General features: G+C 44.7%; 1 protein-coding gene across 3 annotated transcripts; it reads left to right on the top strand.

Moving 5' to 3' along the window:
* The first annotated feature begins 8175 nt into the window (after nucleotides 1-8175).
* On the top strand, nucleotides 8176-17157 carry LOC134901802 (cold-inducible RNA-binding protein B-like). 3 transcript variants are annotated; one of them, XR_010175307.1, is made up of 8 exons: nucleotides 8176-8282; nucleotides 8661-8771; nucleotides 8872-8978; nucleotides 9364-9484; nucleotides 11139-11229; nucleotides 11347-11414; nucleotides 16675-16760; nucleotides 17096-17157. XR_010175307.1 is itself a non-coding variant. In XM_063914342.1 (7 exons), exons 2-7 carry the CDS (start codon nucleotides 8669-8671, stop codon nucleotides 17128-17130), a joined length of 525 nt encoding a protein of 174 aa, XP_063770412.1. In that variant the 5' UTR covers nucleotides 8176-8282; nucleotides 8661-8668; the 3' UTR covers nucleotides 17131-17157. The 3 variants fall into 3 exon arrangements, 2 of the variants coding, with proteins under 2 accessions (XP_063770412.1, XP_063770413.1); XM_063914342.1 differs by lacking the exon at nucleotides 16675-16760; XM_063914343.1 differs by lacking the exons at nucleotides 16675-16760; nucleotides 17096-17157 and adding an exon at nucleotides 11701-12452 and having other exon boundaries at nucleotides 8177-8282.
* The last annotated feature ends 287 nt before the right edge of the window (nucleotides 17158-17444 follow it).

Here is a 17444-nt window from a genome sequence, read left to right as displayed (position 1 = left end):
GGAGGCTGTATATGCAGTACTCCCTTGACAAAAGTCTGGACCTCAGGGACAGAGGCCAATTCTTTTTGGAAGAATATTGACAGGGCCGAAATTTGAACCTTAATGGATCCCAATTTGAGACCCATAGATAATCCTGATTGCAGGAAATGTAGGAAACGACCCAGTTGGAATTCCTCCGTCGGAACCCTCCGATCCTCGCACCACGCTACATATTTTCGCCAAATGCGGTGATAATGTTTCACGGTGACTTCCTTCCGTGCCTTAATCAAGGTAGGAATGACTTCTTCTGGAATGCCTTTCCCTTTTAGGATCTGGCGTTCAACCGCCATGCCGTCAAACGCAGCCGCGGTAAGTCTTGAAAAAGACAGGGACCCTGCTGTAGCAGGTCCCTTCTCAGAGGTAGAGGCCACGGTTCGTCCGTGAGCATCTCTTGAAGTTCCGGATACCAAGTCCTTCTCGGCCAATCCGGAACCACTAGTATTGTTCTTACTCTTCTTTGCCGTATGATCTTCAATACCTTTGGTATGAGCGGCAGAGGAGGAAACACATACACTGACTGGTACACCCAAGGAGTTACCAGTGCGTCCACAGCTATTGCCTGTGGATCTCTTGACCTGGCGCAATATTTGTCCAGTTTCTTGTTGAGGCGAGACGCCATCATGTCTACAATTGGTCTTTCCCAACGGTCTATTAACATGTTGAAGACTTCTGGATGTAGACCCCACTCTCCCGGATGAAGATCGTGTCTGCTGAGGAAGTCTGCTTCCCAGTTGTCCACGCCCGGGATGAACACTGCTGACAGTGCTATCACGTGATTCTCCGCCCAGCGAAGAATCTTGGCAGCTTCTGCCATTGCACTCCTGCTTCTTGTGCCGCCCTGCCTGTTTACATGGGCGACCGCCGTGATGTTGTCCGACTGAATCAACACCGGCTTTCCTTGCAGGAGAAGTTCCGCCTGGCTTAGAGCATTGTAGATTGCTCTTAGTTCCAGAATGTTTATGTGAAGAGACTTTTCCAGACTCGTCCATACTCCCTGGAAGTTTCTTCCTTGTGTGACTGCTCCCCAGCCTCTCAGGCTGGCGTCCGTGGTCACCAGGATCCAATCCTGAATGCCGAATCTGCGGCCTTCTAATAGGTGAGCCTTCTGCAACCACCACAGAAGTGACACCCTTGTCTTTGGTGACAGGGTTATTCGCAGGTGCATCTGCAGATGCGACCCTGACCATTTGTCCAACAGATCCCTTTGGAATATTCTTGCATGGAATCTGCCGAATGGAATTGCTTCGTAAGAAGCCACCATTTTTCCCAGGACTCTTGTGCATTGATGTACTGACACTTTTCCTGGTTTTAGGAGGTTCCTGACCAGATCGGATAACTCCTTGGCTTTTTCCTCTGGAAGGAAAACCTTTTTCTGAACCGTGTCCAGAATTCCTAGGAACAGCAGACGAGTTGTCGGGATTAAATGGGATTTTGGAATATTCAGAATCCACCCGTGTTGTCTTAGCACCTCTTGAGATAGTGCTAAAGCTGTCTCCAGCTGTTCTCTGGACCTTGCCCTTATTAGGAGATCGTCCAAGTATGGGATAACTAATACGCCTTTTCTTCGAAGAAGAATCATCATCTCGGCCATTACCTTGGTAAAGACCCGAGGCGCCGTGGACAATCCGAACGGCAGCGTCTGAAACTGATAGTGACAGTTTTGAACAATGAACCTGAGGTACCCCTGGTGTGCGGGGTAAATCGGAACGTGTAGATACGCATCCTTGATGTCCAAGGATACCATAAAGTCCCCTTCTTCCAGGTTCGCTATCACTGCTCTGAGTGACTCCATCTTGAACTTGAACTTTTTTATGTAGAGGTTCAAGGACTTCAGATTTAGAATAGGCCTTACCGAGCCATCCGGCTTCGGTACCACAAATAGAGTGGAATAATACCCCTTTCCTTGTTGTAATAGGGGTACTTTGACTATCACCTGCTGAGCGTACAGCTTGTGAATGGCTTCCAACACCCTCTCCCTTTCGGAAGAGACGGTTGGTAAGGCAGACTTCAGGAAACGATGAGGAGGATCCGTCTGTAATTCCAACCTGTACCCCTGAGATATTATCTGCAGGATCCAGGGGTCTACCTGCGAGTGAGCCCACTGCGCGCTGTAATTTTTGAGACGGCCCCCCACTGTCCCCGAGTCCGCTTGAGAGGCCCCAGCGTCATGCTGAGGTTTTTGCAGGAGCCGGGGAGGGCTTCTGTTCCTGGGAAGGAGCTGCCTGTTGGTGTCTCTTCCCTCTTCCTCTGCCTCGTGGCAGGTACGACAAGCCCTTTGCTCTCTTATTTTTGTAGGAGCGAAAAGGCTGCGGTTGAAAGGTCGGTGCCTTTCTCTGTTGGGGAGTGACTTGAGGTAAAAAAGTGGATTTCCCGGCAGTAGCCGTGGCCACCAAGTCTGATAGACCAACTCCAAATAACTCCTCCCCTTTATACGGCAAAACCTCCATGTGACGTTTTGAATCCGCATCGCCTGTCCACTGTCGTGTCCATAAGGCTCTTCTGGCTGAAATGGACATAGCACTCACCCGAGATGCCAGTGTGCAAATATCCCTCTGTGCATCACGCATATAGATAAATGCATCCTTTATTTGTTCTAACGACAGTAAAACATTGTCCCTATCTAGGGTATCAATATTTTCAATCAGGGATTCTGACCAAACTACTCCAGCACTGCACATCCAGGCAGTTGCTATAGCTGGTCGTAGTATAACACCTGCATGTGTGTATATATTCTTTTGAATAACTTCCATCTTTCTATCTGATGGATCCTTAAGTGCGGCCGTCTCAGGAGAGGGTAACGCCACTTGTTTGGATAAGCGTGTGAGCGCCTTGTCCACCTTAGGGGGTGTTTCCCAGCGCGCCCTAACCTCTGGCGGGAAAGGGTATAATGCCAATAACTTTTTTGAAATTATCAACTTTTTATCAGGAGCAACCCACGCTTCATCACACACGTCATTTAATTCTTCTGATTCAGGAAAAACTGTTTGTAGTTTTTTCACACCATACATAATACCCTGTTTTACGGTATCTGTAGTATCAGCTAAATGTAACGTCTCCTTCATTGCCAAAATCATATAACGTGTGGCCCTACTGGAAAATACGTTTGAATTTCTACCGTCGTCACTGGAATCAGTGCCCGTGTCTGGGTCTGTGTCGACCGACTGAGGCAAAGGGCGTTTTACAGCCCCTGACGGTGTTTGAGGCGCCTGGACAGGCATTAATTGATTGTCCGGCCGCCTCATGTCCTCAACTGACTGTTTAAGGGAAGATAAACCATCACGTAATTCCACAAATAAAGGCATCCATTCTGGTGTCGACCCCCTGGGGGGTGACATCTGCATATTTGGCAATTGCTCCGCCTCCACACCAATATCGTCCTCATACATGTCGACACCACGTACCGACACACACCGCAAACTCACAGGGAATGCTCTAATGAAGACAGGACCCACTAGCCCTTTTGGGGAGACAGAGGGAGAGTCTGCCAGCACACACCACAAAGCGCTATATATATACAAGGGATATCCTTATATTAAGTGCTCCCTTATAGCTGCTTTAATATATATATATATATATATAGCCATTAATGTGCCCCCCCTCTCTGTTTTACCCTGTTTCTGTAGTGCAGTGCAGGGGAGAGACCTGGGAGCCGTTCTGACCAGCGGAGCTGTGACAGAAAATGGCGCCGTGTGCTGAGGAGATAGGCCCCGCCCCTTTTTCGGCGGGTTCTTCTCCCGCTATTTTTCCAGTCAGGCAGGGGTTAAATATCTCCATATAGCCCCTATGGGCTATATGTGAGGTATTTTTAGCCTTGTATAAGGTTTATATTTGCCTCTCAGAGCGCCCCCCCCCAGCGCTCTGCACCCTCAGTGACTGCCCAGTGAAGTGTGCTGAGAGGAAAATGGCGCACAGCTGCAGTGCTGTGCGCTACCTTATGAAGACTGAGGAGTCTTCAGCCGCCGGTTTCCGGACCTCTTCACGCTTCAGCATCTGCAAGGGGGTCGGCGGCGCGGCTCCGGGACCGGACTCCACGGCTGGGCCTGTGTTCGATCCCTCTGGAGCTAATGGTGTCCAGTAGCCAAGCAGCAAATCCACTCTGCATGCAGGTGAGTTTACTACTTTCCCCCTAAGTCCCACGTTGCAGTGATCCTGTTGCCAGCAGGACTCACTGTAAAGAAAAAAACCTAAACTAAACTTTCTCTAAGCAGCTCTTTAGGAGAGCCACCTAGATTGCACCCTTCTCGTTCGGGCACAAAATCTAACTGGAGTCTGGAGGAGGGTCATGGGGGGAGGAGCCAGTGCACACCACCTGACCTAGTAAAGCTTTACTTTTTTGTGCCCTGTCTCCTGCGGAGCCGCTATTCCCCATGGTCCTTTCAGGAACCCCAGCATCCACTTAGGACGATAGAGAAATCCCTCTGTGCATCTCTTATGTAAAGACAGCGTCTTTAATATGCTCTACGTTTAGCAATATAGTGTCCATGTCTAGGGTGTCAATGTTTTCTGACAGGGAGTCTGACCATGCAGCTGCAGCACTGCACATCCATGCTGAGGCAATAGCTGGTCTCAGTATAATACCAGTGTGTGTATACTGTATATAGCTTTCTGGAGAGCCTCCTGCTTTCTGTCAGCAGGTTCCTTTAGGGTGGCCGTATCCTGGGACAGCAGTGCCACCTTTTTTGATAAGCGCGTAAGTGCTTTATCCACCCTAGGGGGTGTTTCCCAACGTGACCTATCCTCTGGCGGGAAAGGGTACGCCATTAGTAATTTTTTTGAAATTACCAATTTTTTATCGGGGGAAGCCCACGCTAGTTCACACACTTCATTCAATTCTTCAGAAGGGGGAAAAACTACTGGTAGTTTTTTCTCCTCAAACATAATACCCTTTTTTGTGGTACCTGGGGTCACCTCAGAAATGTGTAAAACATTTTTCATTGCCTCAATCATATAACGAGTGGCCCTATTGGATATTACATTAGTCTCTTCGTCGTCGACACTGGTATCAGTATCCGTGTCGACATCTGTGTCTGCCATCTGAGGTAGCGGGCGTTTTAGAGCCCCTGATGACTTTTGAGACGTCTGGGCAGGCACGGGCTGAGAAGCCGGCTGCCCCGCATTTGGCATGTCGTCAAATTTTTTATGTAAGGAGTCGACACTTTCGCGTAATTCCTTCCACAAGTCCATCCACTCCGGTGTCTGCCCCGCAGGGGGTGACAACACATTTATAGGCACCTGCTCCTCCTCCACATAAGTCTCCTCATCAAACATGTCGACACAGCCGTACCGACACACCGCACACACACACACAGGGAATGCTCTGACAGAAGACAGGACCCCACAAAGCCCTTTGGGGAGACAGAGAGAGAGTATGCCAGCACACACCAGAGCGCTATATAAATCAGGGATTAACTAAATTATATCCCCTTATAGCTGCTATATGTATATTGCGCCTAAATTTAGTGCCCCCCCTCTCTTTTTTACCCTTTTCTGTAGTGTAGACTGCAGGGGAGACCCAGGGAGCTTCCTTCCAGCGGAGCTGTGAGGGAGAAATGGCGCCAGTGTGCTGAGGGAGATAGCTCCGCCCCTTTTTCGGCTGACTTTTCTCCCGCTTTTTTATGGATTCTGGCAGGGGTATTTATCACATATATAGCCTCTGGGGCTATATATTGTGATATATTTGCCAGCCAAGGTGTATTTATTGCTTCTCAGGGCGCCCCCCCCCAGCGCCCTGCGACCTCAGTGACCGGAGTGTGAAGTGTGTATGAGGAGCAATGGCGCACAGCTGCAGTGCTGTGCGCTACCTTGGTGAAGACTGATGTCTTCTGCCGCCGATTTTCCGGATTCTTCTTGCTTCTGGCTCTGTAAAGGGGCCGGTGGCGCGGCTCCGGGACCGAACACCAATGGCCGGTTCCATGCGGTCGATCCCTCTGGAGCTAATGGTGTCCAGTAGCCTAAGAAGCCCAAGCTACCACCAGTTAGGTAGGTTCGCTTCTTCTCCCCTTAGTCCCTCGCTGCAGTGAGTCTGTTGCCAGCAGATCTCACTGTAAAATAAAAAACCTAAAATATACTTTCTCTCTAGGAGCTCAGGAGAGCCCCTAGTGTGCATCCAGCTCAGCCGGGCACAGGATTCTAACTGAAGTCTGGAGGAGGGTCATAGTGGGAGGAGCCAGTGCACACCAGGTAGTCCTAAATCTTTCTTAGCTGTGCCCAGTCTCCTGCGGAGCCGCTATTCCCCATGGTCCTTACGGAGTCCCTAGCATCCACTAGGACGTCAGAGAAAAAAATAATGTAAAAACAAATACTTTGAAAGATTCAAATGTCAGTAATCAATGCCTCCCTGTGTGCACCACACTGCTTTAACAAGTAATGTACTGGTCCAGAGAGCAAGCAGATGTACCAATTTATTTTATATTTTAGAGGATTTATGGTTTAAAGAATTTTTCTTTTTATTTGTATTAATTACACATGCTAATGATCATCATCAGCATAACATCTTTACACCAGGACTGGAGCAGCCACATATCTAGAAGGCATTCCCCACACACACACATCTTTATTGTAAACAAGCTTTCACACAACACTGATACACCTCTGTCGCTGTATCAGACTCTTATTGGTGCTTTGTGATTATTCTAGAGGGCTTCATATGCAAAGATATACGAGTGTATTGCTTTCTACATTTTTCGTTTACTTCTTTTGTGCTTTATTTTTATGCTTATGAGCTACATCTCCCCAGGTTACAATTCAAAGAGAATGCAGATTTGAAAACACAGGTAAAACAGCAACAACAAAAAAGGAGGGAAATAGGGAAAAAGCCAAACAAAAGCAAATACAAAATGCTTGCATTTTCCACACCCTTGATCAGCCCCTGCCCTCATTCTTTCTCCTGCACACTGGGGGAAGGGACAGAAAGCTGTAAAACCTGTTTTCTATACATCATCTGAAGGATGCTATAGAAAGCCTGGCTTTTTGCTATTAAATGCTTAAACATACATATGATTTGTTTTGTAATACATGGGAGATACATGTAAGACTGTAGTAGTACTGATTTAATAGAAATATTTGTAAAAAAAATCCCATTGTCAACACTTGGTGTTAAGCGTATATGCTTGTATATTACAGGATATCTTACTACTATTTCGCAGGTTTAATGAGATGGGGGTTAAACTGAACATTGGGCAATTTACACTAGTGCCAGCAACCAGTTACACTGCATATACATCTCCGACAAAATATTTAGTGACATAGTATTCATTTTGCTATTCCATAGGGGACCTGGATGCAGCGTGTGCCTAGCAGCAGCACATGTGCCCAGTAATGGAGGACTCGGCCTCATCCCCGGCTGTCTCTGCGGGAAGCAACTGCGTTCCCCGCAGGGAATAGCGGGTATACACCGTGCAGTGGGGGGATGGGGAGAGCATGGCAGAGGAGTCTTGCGAATATAGGTTATATTGATTGAAGAACCGCTATATGTATTCTTTTATACTCCCGACGATGATTGTATATAAGATTAGTGAGTGAGGCGGGTTCCCCTGGTGGGGATGAGAACATGACCGGTCTCACACGTTTTATAAGGAGGCGCCATCTTGATGGCTATCCGCCGTAGCATGCCCGGTACGCTGCGGCTCGGGGGGTGCGCACTCCCACTTACAATGCATGTACCTGGCGGGCTTCATTTTACACGTAGAAACCAAAGTCTCCCGCACTGTACTGTGCACCCCATTTAAAATATAAATATCCCCGCCAGGAATGCGCAGAGCGAACTCCGGGGCCATCTTCAGAAGCGATCGCCGCGCTGAATGATGTGTCTCCAATCTTAAAATGGCGCCTACACGCCCTAGTGTGCTCCTTTGTCACTGCATCATGCCCGAAATGGCGGCAGATACTCCTCCTCACTCCGCAGCGGCAAAGTGAGCGCCCAATCACCGACCGCGCTGCTGCTAGCAGTTACCACACCCCGGGGATAAAGAGAAACCAGACTCTTTGCCAATGGGACGAACCACATCCAGTACACGGGGGGTAACGTGGCTCTTCCGCCCGGGGCACGCTGCTGGCTATTCTAATACCCCCTGTGTACGTTACCTGTAAGAAGCAAGAGCTAGATGGTACAGTCCACGGCGGTAATGAATAATTCATGAGGTGGGCGGGGCGCTAAATGGTATATAAGCGCAGGACCAGCTACGATTGCGCACTCTGCTTCCCTGACGTCTCCTCTCTTGCTGCTGCTTAGACCACACATTAAGGTAAGTGTCGCCAGCCTCGGTGCCCATGTTGCCTCGTGCCAATGCTCACACGGTGCAATAACCCGTGCTCGGTGTGAGAGCGTCTCCTGCGGTGATGCGGCTGTGTAGCTGCTGAACATTTCTGGCAATTTTTTTTTACCCCTTCACTTTATTACTTATAAGTTGTAATTTATATGTGCGACAGCTCCACTCTATACACGACGAATACGGACACTGAGTGCGTATTTCAGTACGAGCATTCCCATCCCCCACTGGTTCTCCCACTCCCGGCGGCCATGTTGCCGTGCAGCAGCTAGCGACGTCACTGATGGCATACTTCCGCCTGTGTTCGGCCACGCGGTGGCGGCCATTTTGTAAGTGCGGTCTCTTTCTCCATAGATCTCATCATGTCGTCTGATGAAGGAAAGCTGTTTATCGGCGGTCTGAGCTTTGACACAAATGAGCGGAATCTAGAAGAGAGCTTTTGCAAATATGGTGGCATCAGCGAAGGTAACGGATTACTTTGTGTTGCATTATGTCGCCTATTGGGTGTTTGCGATTGCCGCGTAATTCGCAGCTATACTTTATTGACGGTTACTTTCTATTTCAGTGGTTGTAGTGAAGGACCGGGAAACACAGCGATCAAGGGGATTTGGCTTTGTGACCTTCGAGAACGCAGATGATGCTAAAGACGCCATGCAGGCCATGAACGGGAAGGTGAGGACACGCGGGGAGGCACGGGTGCAAGGGATTGTGGGAAGGGGGCGGGGCTATACCGCGGCTCTGCGTGATCACGCGCGCTACCAGGGCAAATTGCGCATGTTCTTTAATTCGGCTACCCCGATGCACAACTTCTATTTTGTATGTATTGCGCCTCTAAATACCGGGATTATAACGTTCTGGCTGTATCCTCCGGGGCTTTTGTTTATTTTGGTTGGTCTCCTAATGCATATGAAGGATGTGTTTGGGTTTGAAAGTGGCAATCATTAAGAACTTTTGTATGTATTGAAAGTGATTGGATTGTCTTTGTTTCAAAACTAGTATGAAACGTATTTGAACTTTTTTTTTTTTTTTTTTTTCTTCAACATTGTTCATTCTACAGTCTGTGGATGGGCGCCAGATTCGTGTGGACCAGGCTGGCAAGTCCTCAGGAGACAGGAGAGGAGGCTACAGAGGTGGCTCATCTGGAGGTAGAGGATTCTTCCGTGGGGGCAGAGGACGTGGTATGTAGCGATCTGTCCCAGACTAATTGACATGACCATATCTAGACAGATCCATAGTTCTAGATTGGGTTTTTTTTTTGATCGATTGCCATATATGTTCAGCTTAGAAAAACACCATACATTAACAACTATCGTACAGCTAATTGTCGTGTGAAATATATATATATATATATATATATATATATATATATATATATAAATATATATATATATTTATTATTATTTTTTTTTTTTTTTTTTTATTTTTACATATGGAGTTATGTATGAGGTTGTACACCATGAGTCAAATGTCTTTATTGGCAATGCATTGCAAAGATTATTAAAAAAAAAAAACACATTACAGATGTTGAACATCTGTCGTTTAGTTGCCCAGTGTAGTGTACTGCATTCTTTGCTAATCTTGCCTAGCTAGGTAAATGGGCATCATATATAATGGCAGATGTATTAGGCCTTTTAGAAGTGATATAAGAATATGACTATGAGCCAGCCAGTTGGCTTCTGACAATTTTTTTATTTTATATTTTAATTTAAATCTGATTGGCAGGTGCCATAACCTTGCACTTATCACTGCTTTACCATATTATCCCTTGTGCAGGCCTAATATAGCTGCCCCTACGTGCTTAATTCCATTATGACATATAATCTTAAAAACCTAGTACAGGATTTAATAGTTCCTAGCAGATATATTTATAAACTTCTTTTTGGTGTATTTGTAACAATAACATGTCACGAGGCACGGCTCCATGATTGTAATACATGCATTTTGAGTTGTGCATAGTTCCTTGTCAGAAGTTTTGATCTGCAATAATTATCTGCCAATGTGTCCCAAACAACTATTCAATATGGATGTTGTAGACCAGTGGTTCTCAAACTCTGTCCTCAGGACCCCACAGTGCATTTTTTGCAAGTAACCCAGCAAGTGCACAGGTACTAATTACTCACTGACGCATTTTAAAAGGTCCACCGGTGGAGATTATTATGTCACTTGTGATTTCTGTGAGGTGACCCGCAAAACATGCACCGTGTGGGGTCCTGGGGACTGAGTTTGAGAACCTGTGTTGTAGACTATAGGGCATTCAAATGTTATCCCTCAGCTACCACTAGGGAGCACAAAATGGTAATTGAATTGTTGCTCGGGTTAGATGTCCGGTAGCCATGGATTACCTTTCTTGCAGCCTCTGGAGATGCTAGAAGAAATGTGTTGTAAATCGATACTTTGGCCATACAGACAGCAGTTTAGAACAGCAAAACTCCTGCTTTTGGTGTCTAGACTGCTAAACCAGGTCTGTCTGAATGTGCACCCCAACAACTTAATAGTGAAAACTGTTTGGTTGTTTGTACAGTCTTAGATGCTCAAAACAATTAAACAGAGTGAGCAGATTCAAGTGATGGCTGTTGGTGTAACACCCTACACTGCTGGAAAGGAATATCTGTGCTTTAGCACAACTGACTTGCCTCAGTTAATTTGGTTAACCATGCTAGAGTGCAGACTTCAAAACTGGACTGTAATGGCTGAGTGGTTATTATGGGTCAAAGGAGAGGATTTAACTTTAAAGACTAGTATGTAATATAAGATGTAAACTTGCACGTTGTACCAAACAATTTAAATATTACAAATATGGCACTAACTATTTTTTATTTGTATATAATGAAGGTGGTAGTGACAGAGGCTATGGAAGCAGCCGGTTTGAGAGCAGGAGTGGGGGATATGGTGGCAGTGGTGGCTCCAGGGATTATTATGGCAGGTAAGATTTGGGTTAATGAGTTAATACTCATGTACTGTCTGTACACTGTCTTGCCCATACACTTGATTTTGTTCTGTGCTCTAACTTTTTTTTTTTTTTTTTTTTCCTTTCTAATAGCGGCAGGAGTCAAGGAGGCTATAGTGATCGCTCAGGAGGATCTTACAGAGATGGCTATGATAGCTACGGTAAGTTTAGTCAGAGGGATGGTTTGGGGGTGGAGCACTGTCTTGTACACTAGCTATATTATGTTGTACTCCATAGCTATGTACCTTCATTGGAGGGCTTGCCATGGTCATTCGTTTTAGTAGCCCACTCACTACAGATAATATAAAATCTAGTTAAATGCAAGATATAAGAGCTTAAGCTACAGTCTACATGGGGTGGGTTTATATCTTAGTGTAGGGGAGGTATTGTTGGGATCTGACCGATGCTTCAAGTGCCTTTACAACTGTGCCTGCTTCTTGTCCTCAGCTACACACGAGTAAAATACCTTCCTGACTCAAGATCATCCTTCCAATGGCTGTATTTATAAAGATTTATGGAGCTTCGCAGAATCGTTAATGTGTAGTACATCTGTGTTCACTTTTTTATCTGTTCAATTTACTCTACAGCCTAACTAGTAATGGACAGCTGTCCCAAAGGGTGTATCTCTAGGAACTTTTATATTGTTACTTTTTAATGTTATGGTTTCATATTGTTAGACTTCTCACCCTTGCTGTTCCATTGGGGCTGCTCAGATGAGGAGCTCCTTTTGCATAATGGAGTTTGAGCAGGTACATGCATCAGTAAATGGTTTCTGCTCAGATGGAGTGAAGCTTCTGCATTAGCAGCCCAGTCTGTTAATGGACATGCTCTCCAACAGCATGGTCTTACTGGATCTCTTGCTGTTCTGTATATATAGTCAAGGGGCTTGGGACCCTATAGCTTTTTTTGTTTGGTTTTTTTTTTTTTTGAGCACATGCCATCTGAAATAATGGTCCTTTAGTGTAACAAGGTAGGCCTGATTCTTGGTGCGCTGTAAATAGTGGCTAAACCTCCTTGATATATCTAAAGTGAACAATCCAATCTCTTAATGTCGCAAGAAGTTCTTGAATGTTTGTTTATATTGTCAGTTTTTTCTTTTACTAAAACATGCAAATATTGTATTGAAGTGGTTACAGAATTCTTGTTTTCTACTTCCGCTTGGCTTCACGAAGCCTATTAAAAGACCATCTGAAAAGAAATATGCTCACGACATTTACCTTCTGCACGACACTGAGGTGGGAGAACTTGCATAGCATGGACACCTAGAATTTACTGTCGGTAAAAGTTCATAGCTTCCAGCTTTAGGTAACTTATTGTAGAGGCTTGTACATGTCCTCCTGCAGCGTTTGGCACATACAGTACCTTCTAATTTTTATATCTTGTGGCTGAGTCACTGACGCAGCTTTGGATATTTAATAACTAGGTGTTAAAGCAGTGTTCCTCATTGAACCGTAATGGTGGTCAAGATATCTGGGATAATGGCTACTACCTGTAGCTCAGTTTACTCCATTAACCCATTTGTGCTGTATTTACAATTGAAAACTGTTCTGGTTTCATGAGGACTGGTTTTGATAAACTCATGATATCACCATATTCTTTAGAACAAAGTTGCAGAAGGATAATGTACAGATGAGTAAAGAGGTCTGGGTGGATAGTACCTGCCACCTTTTGGTACTTGTGTTTGGGATGTTATGTGGGTAAATGGTATTGCTTGCATAACTGAAATGTGAGCAAAGCAGTCCTGCAAGAACTTCATGCTATTGGCTTATTGCTGTCTTTTTGCCCTGATATCCATGTGCCATGTCTGGCCTCAAGATTTCCAGACAAGGGATCAAACTTGCATGAGGACATCCTTACTTTGGATTCAGCCATAGTCCTAAAGCAGGGGTTTTCAACACCAATCCTAATGCAAACACAACAGATCATGTTTTCAAACTTGTTGGGGAAACAGGTTCTCTAAGGACCCAGAAGGATTCCTTTAAAGAATCCAGAACAAAATCAAATTTCCCATCCTAAACAGTGGTAGTTGTCTAAAATAAGGAGAAGACCTTGGCGCACCGCGAGTGAAAAAGAAAAAGTCAGAAAGGAATGGTCAGACTATTATATTAGTTGCTTTATTTACACATTTAAGATATATTTATAAAAATGGTAGTAAAATAAAAATAGCACGTTTTATCTAAACATTATCTGATGCACACAACAATATGATAATAACAATCTATTGTTTTTTATAGATAGAATCAGTGTGTCAATACCTAAACTCGTCCCAAAAGGGGTGTAGGGAAAAGTCCCGAGACCTGCTTATCCCACGTAGATAAAAAGTGTCCTTTTAGGAAAGCAGTTATGAAATTTAGGGGTCTTCCTATATAAATATGTCACCGTGTATTACCTCGTCCCAGCTGTATTGTTTGTTTATTAGCTGATGGATTTCTTAGGAGGATCACGATTTCATGCACCCTTGTCCACTGTAACTAACTATTTGTGCTGTGTCGGGACCTTCCGGCACTCTGCCTTTTTGCACGCCACACATATGAGTTAGTGTTTATCGTGTAACAGTACCTCTGTGTCGGGAGTGCCCAGGGTTCTCCGTTTCCTCCTTTCCCGGGTCCGTTCCTATGGGACCTCCGGTGGGGCCGGACAGCCGATTCCCAGAGCTCCGATACCACTTGTATCGTCTGGCCCGCAAGCGTGGAACGCAGGCCAGTCGCTTCCGGTTTCGCGGCTTCCGGGGTACACGTCCTGTCAGCAAATCAGCGGCAATAAGGGTTGTGCTCCAGCTTCGGAGGTTGACATCCAATAATCCAACGCGTTTCTCCCATTTAGGGCTTCCCTGACTAAGCCCTAAACGGGAGAAACGCGTTGGGATTATTGGATGTCAACCTCAGAAGCTGGAGCACAACCCTTATTGCCGCTGATTTGCTGACAGGACGTGTACCCCGGAAGCCGCGAAACCGGAAGCGACTGGCCTGCGTTCCACGCTTGCGGGCCAGACGATACAAGTGGTATCGGAGCTCTGGGAATCGGCTGTCCGGCCCCACCGGAGGTCCCATAGGAACGGACCCGGGAAAGGAGGAAACGGAGAACCCTGGGCACTCCCGACACAGAGGTACTGTTACACGATAAACACTAACTCATATGTGTGGCGTGCAAAAAGGCAGAGTGCCGGAAGGTCCCGACACAGCACAAATAGTTACAGTGGACAAGGGTGCATGAAATCGTGATCCTCCTAAGAAATCCATCAGCTAATAAACAATACAGCTGGGACGAGGTAATACACGGTGACATATTTATATAGGAAGACCCCTAAATTTCATAACTGCTTTCCTAAAAGGACACTTTTTATCTACGTGGGATAAGCAGGTCTCGGGACTTTTCCCTACACCCCTTTTGGGACGAGTTTAGGTATTGACACACTGATTCTATCATCTATAAAAAACAATAGATTGTTACTATCATATTGTTGTGTGCATCAGATAATGTTTAGATAAAACGTGCTATTTTTATTTTGATTTTACTACCATTTTTATAAATATCTTAAATGTGTAAATAAAGCAACTAATAGTCTGACCATTCCTTTCTGACTTTTTCTTTTTCACTCGCGGTGCGCCAAGGTCTTCTCCTTATTTTTGACTCAGTCTATACTAGTAAGGGTACTAGTCCACCTATTGGCTGCACCACCTTCCTATCTGGCTTTAACAGCCTCTCCCTATACCCTCTTCATTCCTCCTTTCTTCTACTTTTTTCCTCCAATATAAAAGGGGTTGCGCAGGTAGTACTTGCCTTTACAAAGTGGTAGTTGTCTGGTGGGGGTTTTGTTCTTTTCTGATCCATTAGATGGAATGCAATTATAACTAGAGAGCTTAGAACTTCTCTAGCTATCTTGTGCTGTGGTTTCGATTCACTATCAAGTGGCTTATGACTTTAATGTTCTCAGCATGATCACATTGCTATTATATGGCAACACTGATTTTACAACACATGCAAACACTGTCAGGCAGTCGACTCTAAAGGGGTACTCCTCAATGGTTAGAAATAAAATTGAGTACCAGCCAATCTGCTGCCTTACATTTTACAGGCTGTTTGGGTGAAATTAGTAAAGAGCAAACTAGTTTTTGGTTTTATCTCTCAAAGCCTTGATAACTTGTGGGGTATTTATAAAAAAACTGGCAACTGAAGAATAAAGGACATGGCTGATAAGTTAATCACTAGTAACTTTGTATTTACTTTGCAGTAGGTTACTACTCTAAAGTAACTAGTGACCAACAGCATGGCCTAACTGCTCTGCAGAAAAGTGCCACATCTGTACCAGGTATTTGACCAATAGAGCATCCTGTGAGGATATTCTACTAAATGGGTGTATATGCAGCAATCCAGCATTAATGTGGCACAAACTAGCTGTTTGAGTAGAGGAGCAATTCCACAAATCCAGCCTTGTGGTCTCATAGAAGGGAATTGTGCTATCCTTGAGCACCATTGTGACCAAGCAAACTTTTTAACACCTTGATGTGTCTAGCATTTATATTGAAGAATACAGTGGTGGTACACATCCTAGGGAGTTTGCTGGCTACTAATGAGTAGAAATTAAGGGAGTTGTGTATGTGATAAATGTGTGCTTGCCACAGCTCCAGTAAGCAATATTGCTGGAGATTTGTGGCCAGCATATAGGGGCATATCCAATTGCAGGTGATACACCCATGAATTAGAGCAGTAACATCCATCCTGATTTCATGATGTTTTGTTTGCAGCTGCATACAAAATTGTGTGAATTCAGAGTGACGGTGGCCAGTGAGGTGGGTAACAGTGCTGGTATTTCATCAGCAACTTGCACCTTTTTTGCTGTACTTGGATTTCCCCTTAGTAATCTGCACTTGTGTAGTTGCACTAACACTCTTAAAGGTTGGGCTAGTAAGCCCATGTTGGGACAATACTGTTGGCGTCTAAGAATCCTCCTGCTAGAGTACAGAATCCACACTTTCCATGGAGAAGTCAAGTGTTGTGCATCCTGTGAAGCCTGACGAAAACTGCTCTTGGCTAGTTCAGTTGTGGGATTAGTCCGGTAACTTGAGGTAACTCTTGCTCATGTCCACATCTCTTTTCCTTGAGCTCACATTGTGATTGAGAATTTCCCCATTTAGCCTATTCACTTATGGAACACCAGTGCTGTAGTGTTTCTAATTTCATTGGCAAAATAACCTGTTCAGATAACTGTCTGGTTTCTGCTTAGAACACTCGCAAATTCTTTTGGAAGTTAAGCATTCAGAGCACTCCATACTTCCTCCCTCTACAACATGTTGAAAATGGCCACCTACCAGACATAAGTACAGCCTAAATATCTGCCCATCTTGTTTAAGATTGGTCTTTGCAAAACTGGCTTCCTTTCAAACTTTATATATATATTTTATTTTTTTTGTTTTGTTTCAGGTTAGTGATAACTACCATTAAACTTGGCAGGTGTTGGTTTGATAGCTGGTTGCAGAGTATAGTGTAATGCCCAGTGTGAATTAAAGGTAAGTTATTATAAAATTGGACATTTCAGTGTGGTAGTCCAATAGTTTGTGTGTTTTGCTAAATTCAGACCACTGTTCTGTGACCATTGAAGGTTTGTGTATGCTATAGTCTATGTGAATAAGCGGCAGGCATGCTTATATGGTAAAGGCACCAGTTCATTTGACGGACATAGTCAGGGGCTGGGAAAGTGATCTCTAAAATAGAGTAGATTAGTTTAGCCTGTTCTAGTCTGCCAATATACCCTTATCCAATACATTGCCATGGTAACTGCATATAGATCTTAATTTTGGGAGTCTGATCTTTCAAAATAACTTTATTTTCTTTTTATTAATAGGTGCTGCAGATGAATCTACTGGCGAGACTGTATAATAAAGTTAATGATTTTTTTTATAACAATTTTGCCTTGTGTTCATTATCTGGTGCAAACACTTCTGATGTAAATACGGGTTAATTTGTACAGTGACTGATAAATTATGCTTCAGGTATAGCCCTATTTCTTAAACTGTGCCCTCAGACAGCTGGTTTTAAGACTCAGGTGCCTGAATTCATGCTCAAGTATAGTTATCCACAAAAGCTGGAGTGGTAGGGGAAATATGATGCAGAGCAATCGTGTCCATTCTGCTTTTGAGACTGATTACTTATATATTCCTGGTAAGAGTGCAATAGGGGAGTTAAAATGTTTG

This window comes from Pseudophryne corroboree, chromosome 1, assembly GCF_028390025.1.
Source record: "Pseudophryne corroboree isolate aPseCor3 chromosome 1, aPseCor3.hap2, whole genome shotgun sequence".
Taxonomy (NCBI): domain Eukaryota; kingdom Metazoa; phylum Chordata; class Amphibia; order Anura; family Myobatrachidae; genus Pseudophryne; species Pseudophryne corroboree.
Note: the sequence above shows the minus strand (reverse complement) of the source record. Positions and strands in the feature narration are given on the sequence as shown.

What these genes read in the sequence shown, in the direction of transcription:
- LOC134901802 (XM_063914342.1), top strand. Translation starts at nt 8,669, where the DNA reads ATGTCGTCTGATGAAGGAAAGCTGTTTATCGGCGGTCTGAGCTTTGAC. An exon ending in TGCAGGCCATGAACGGGAAG is followed by an intron (nt 8,979 to 9,363) that starts GTGAGGACACGC and finishes TTCATTCTACAG; the next exon opens with TCTGTGGATGGGCGCCAGAT. An exon ending in CCGTGGGGGCAGAGGACGTG is followed by an intron (nt 9,485 to 11,138) that starts GTATGTAGCGAT and finishes TATATAATGAAG; the next exon opens with GTGGTAGTGACAGAGGCTAT.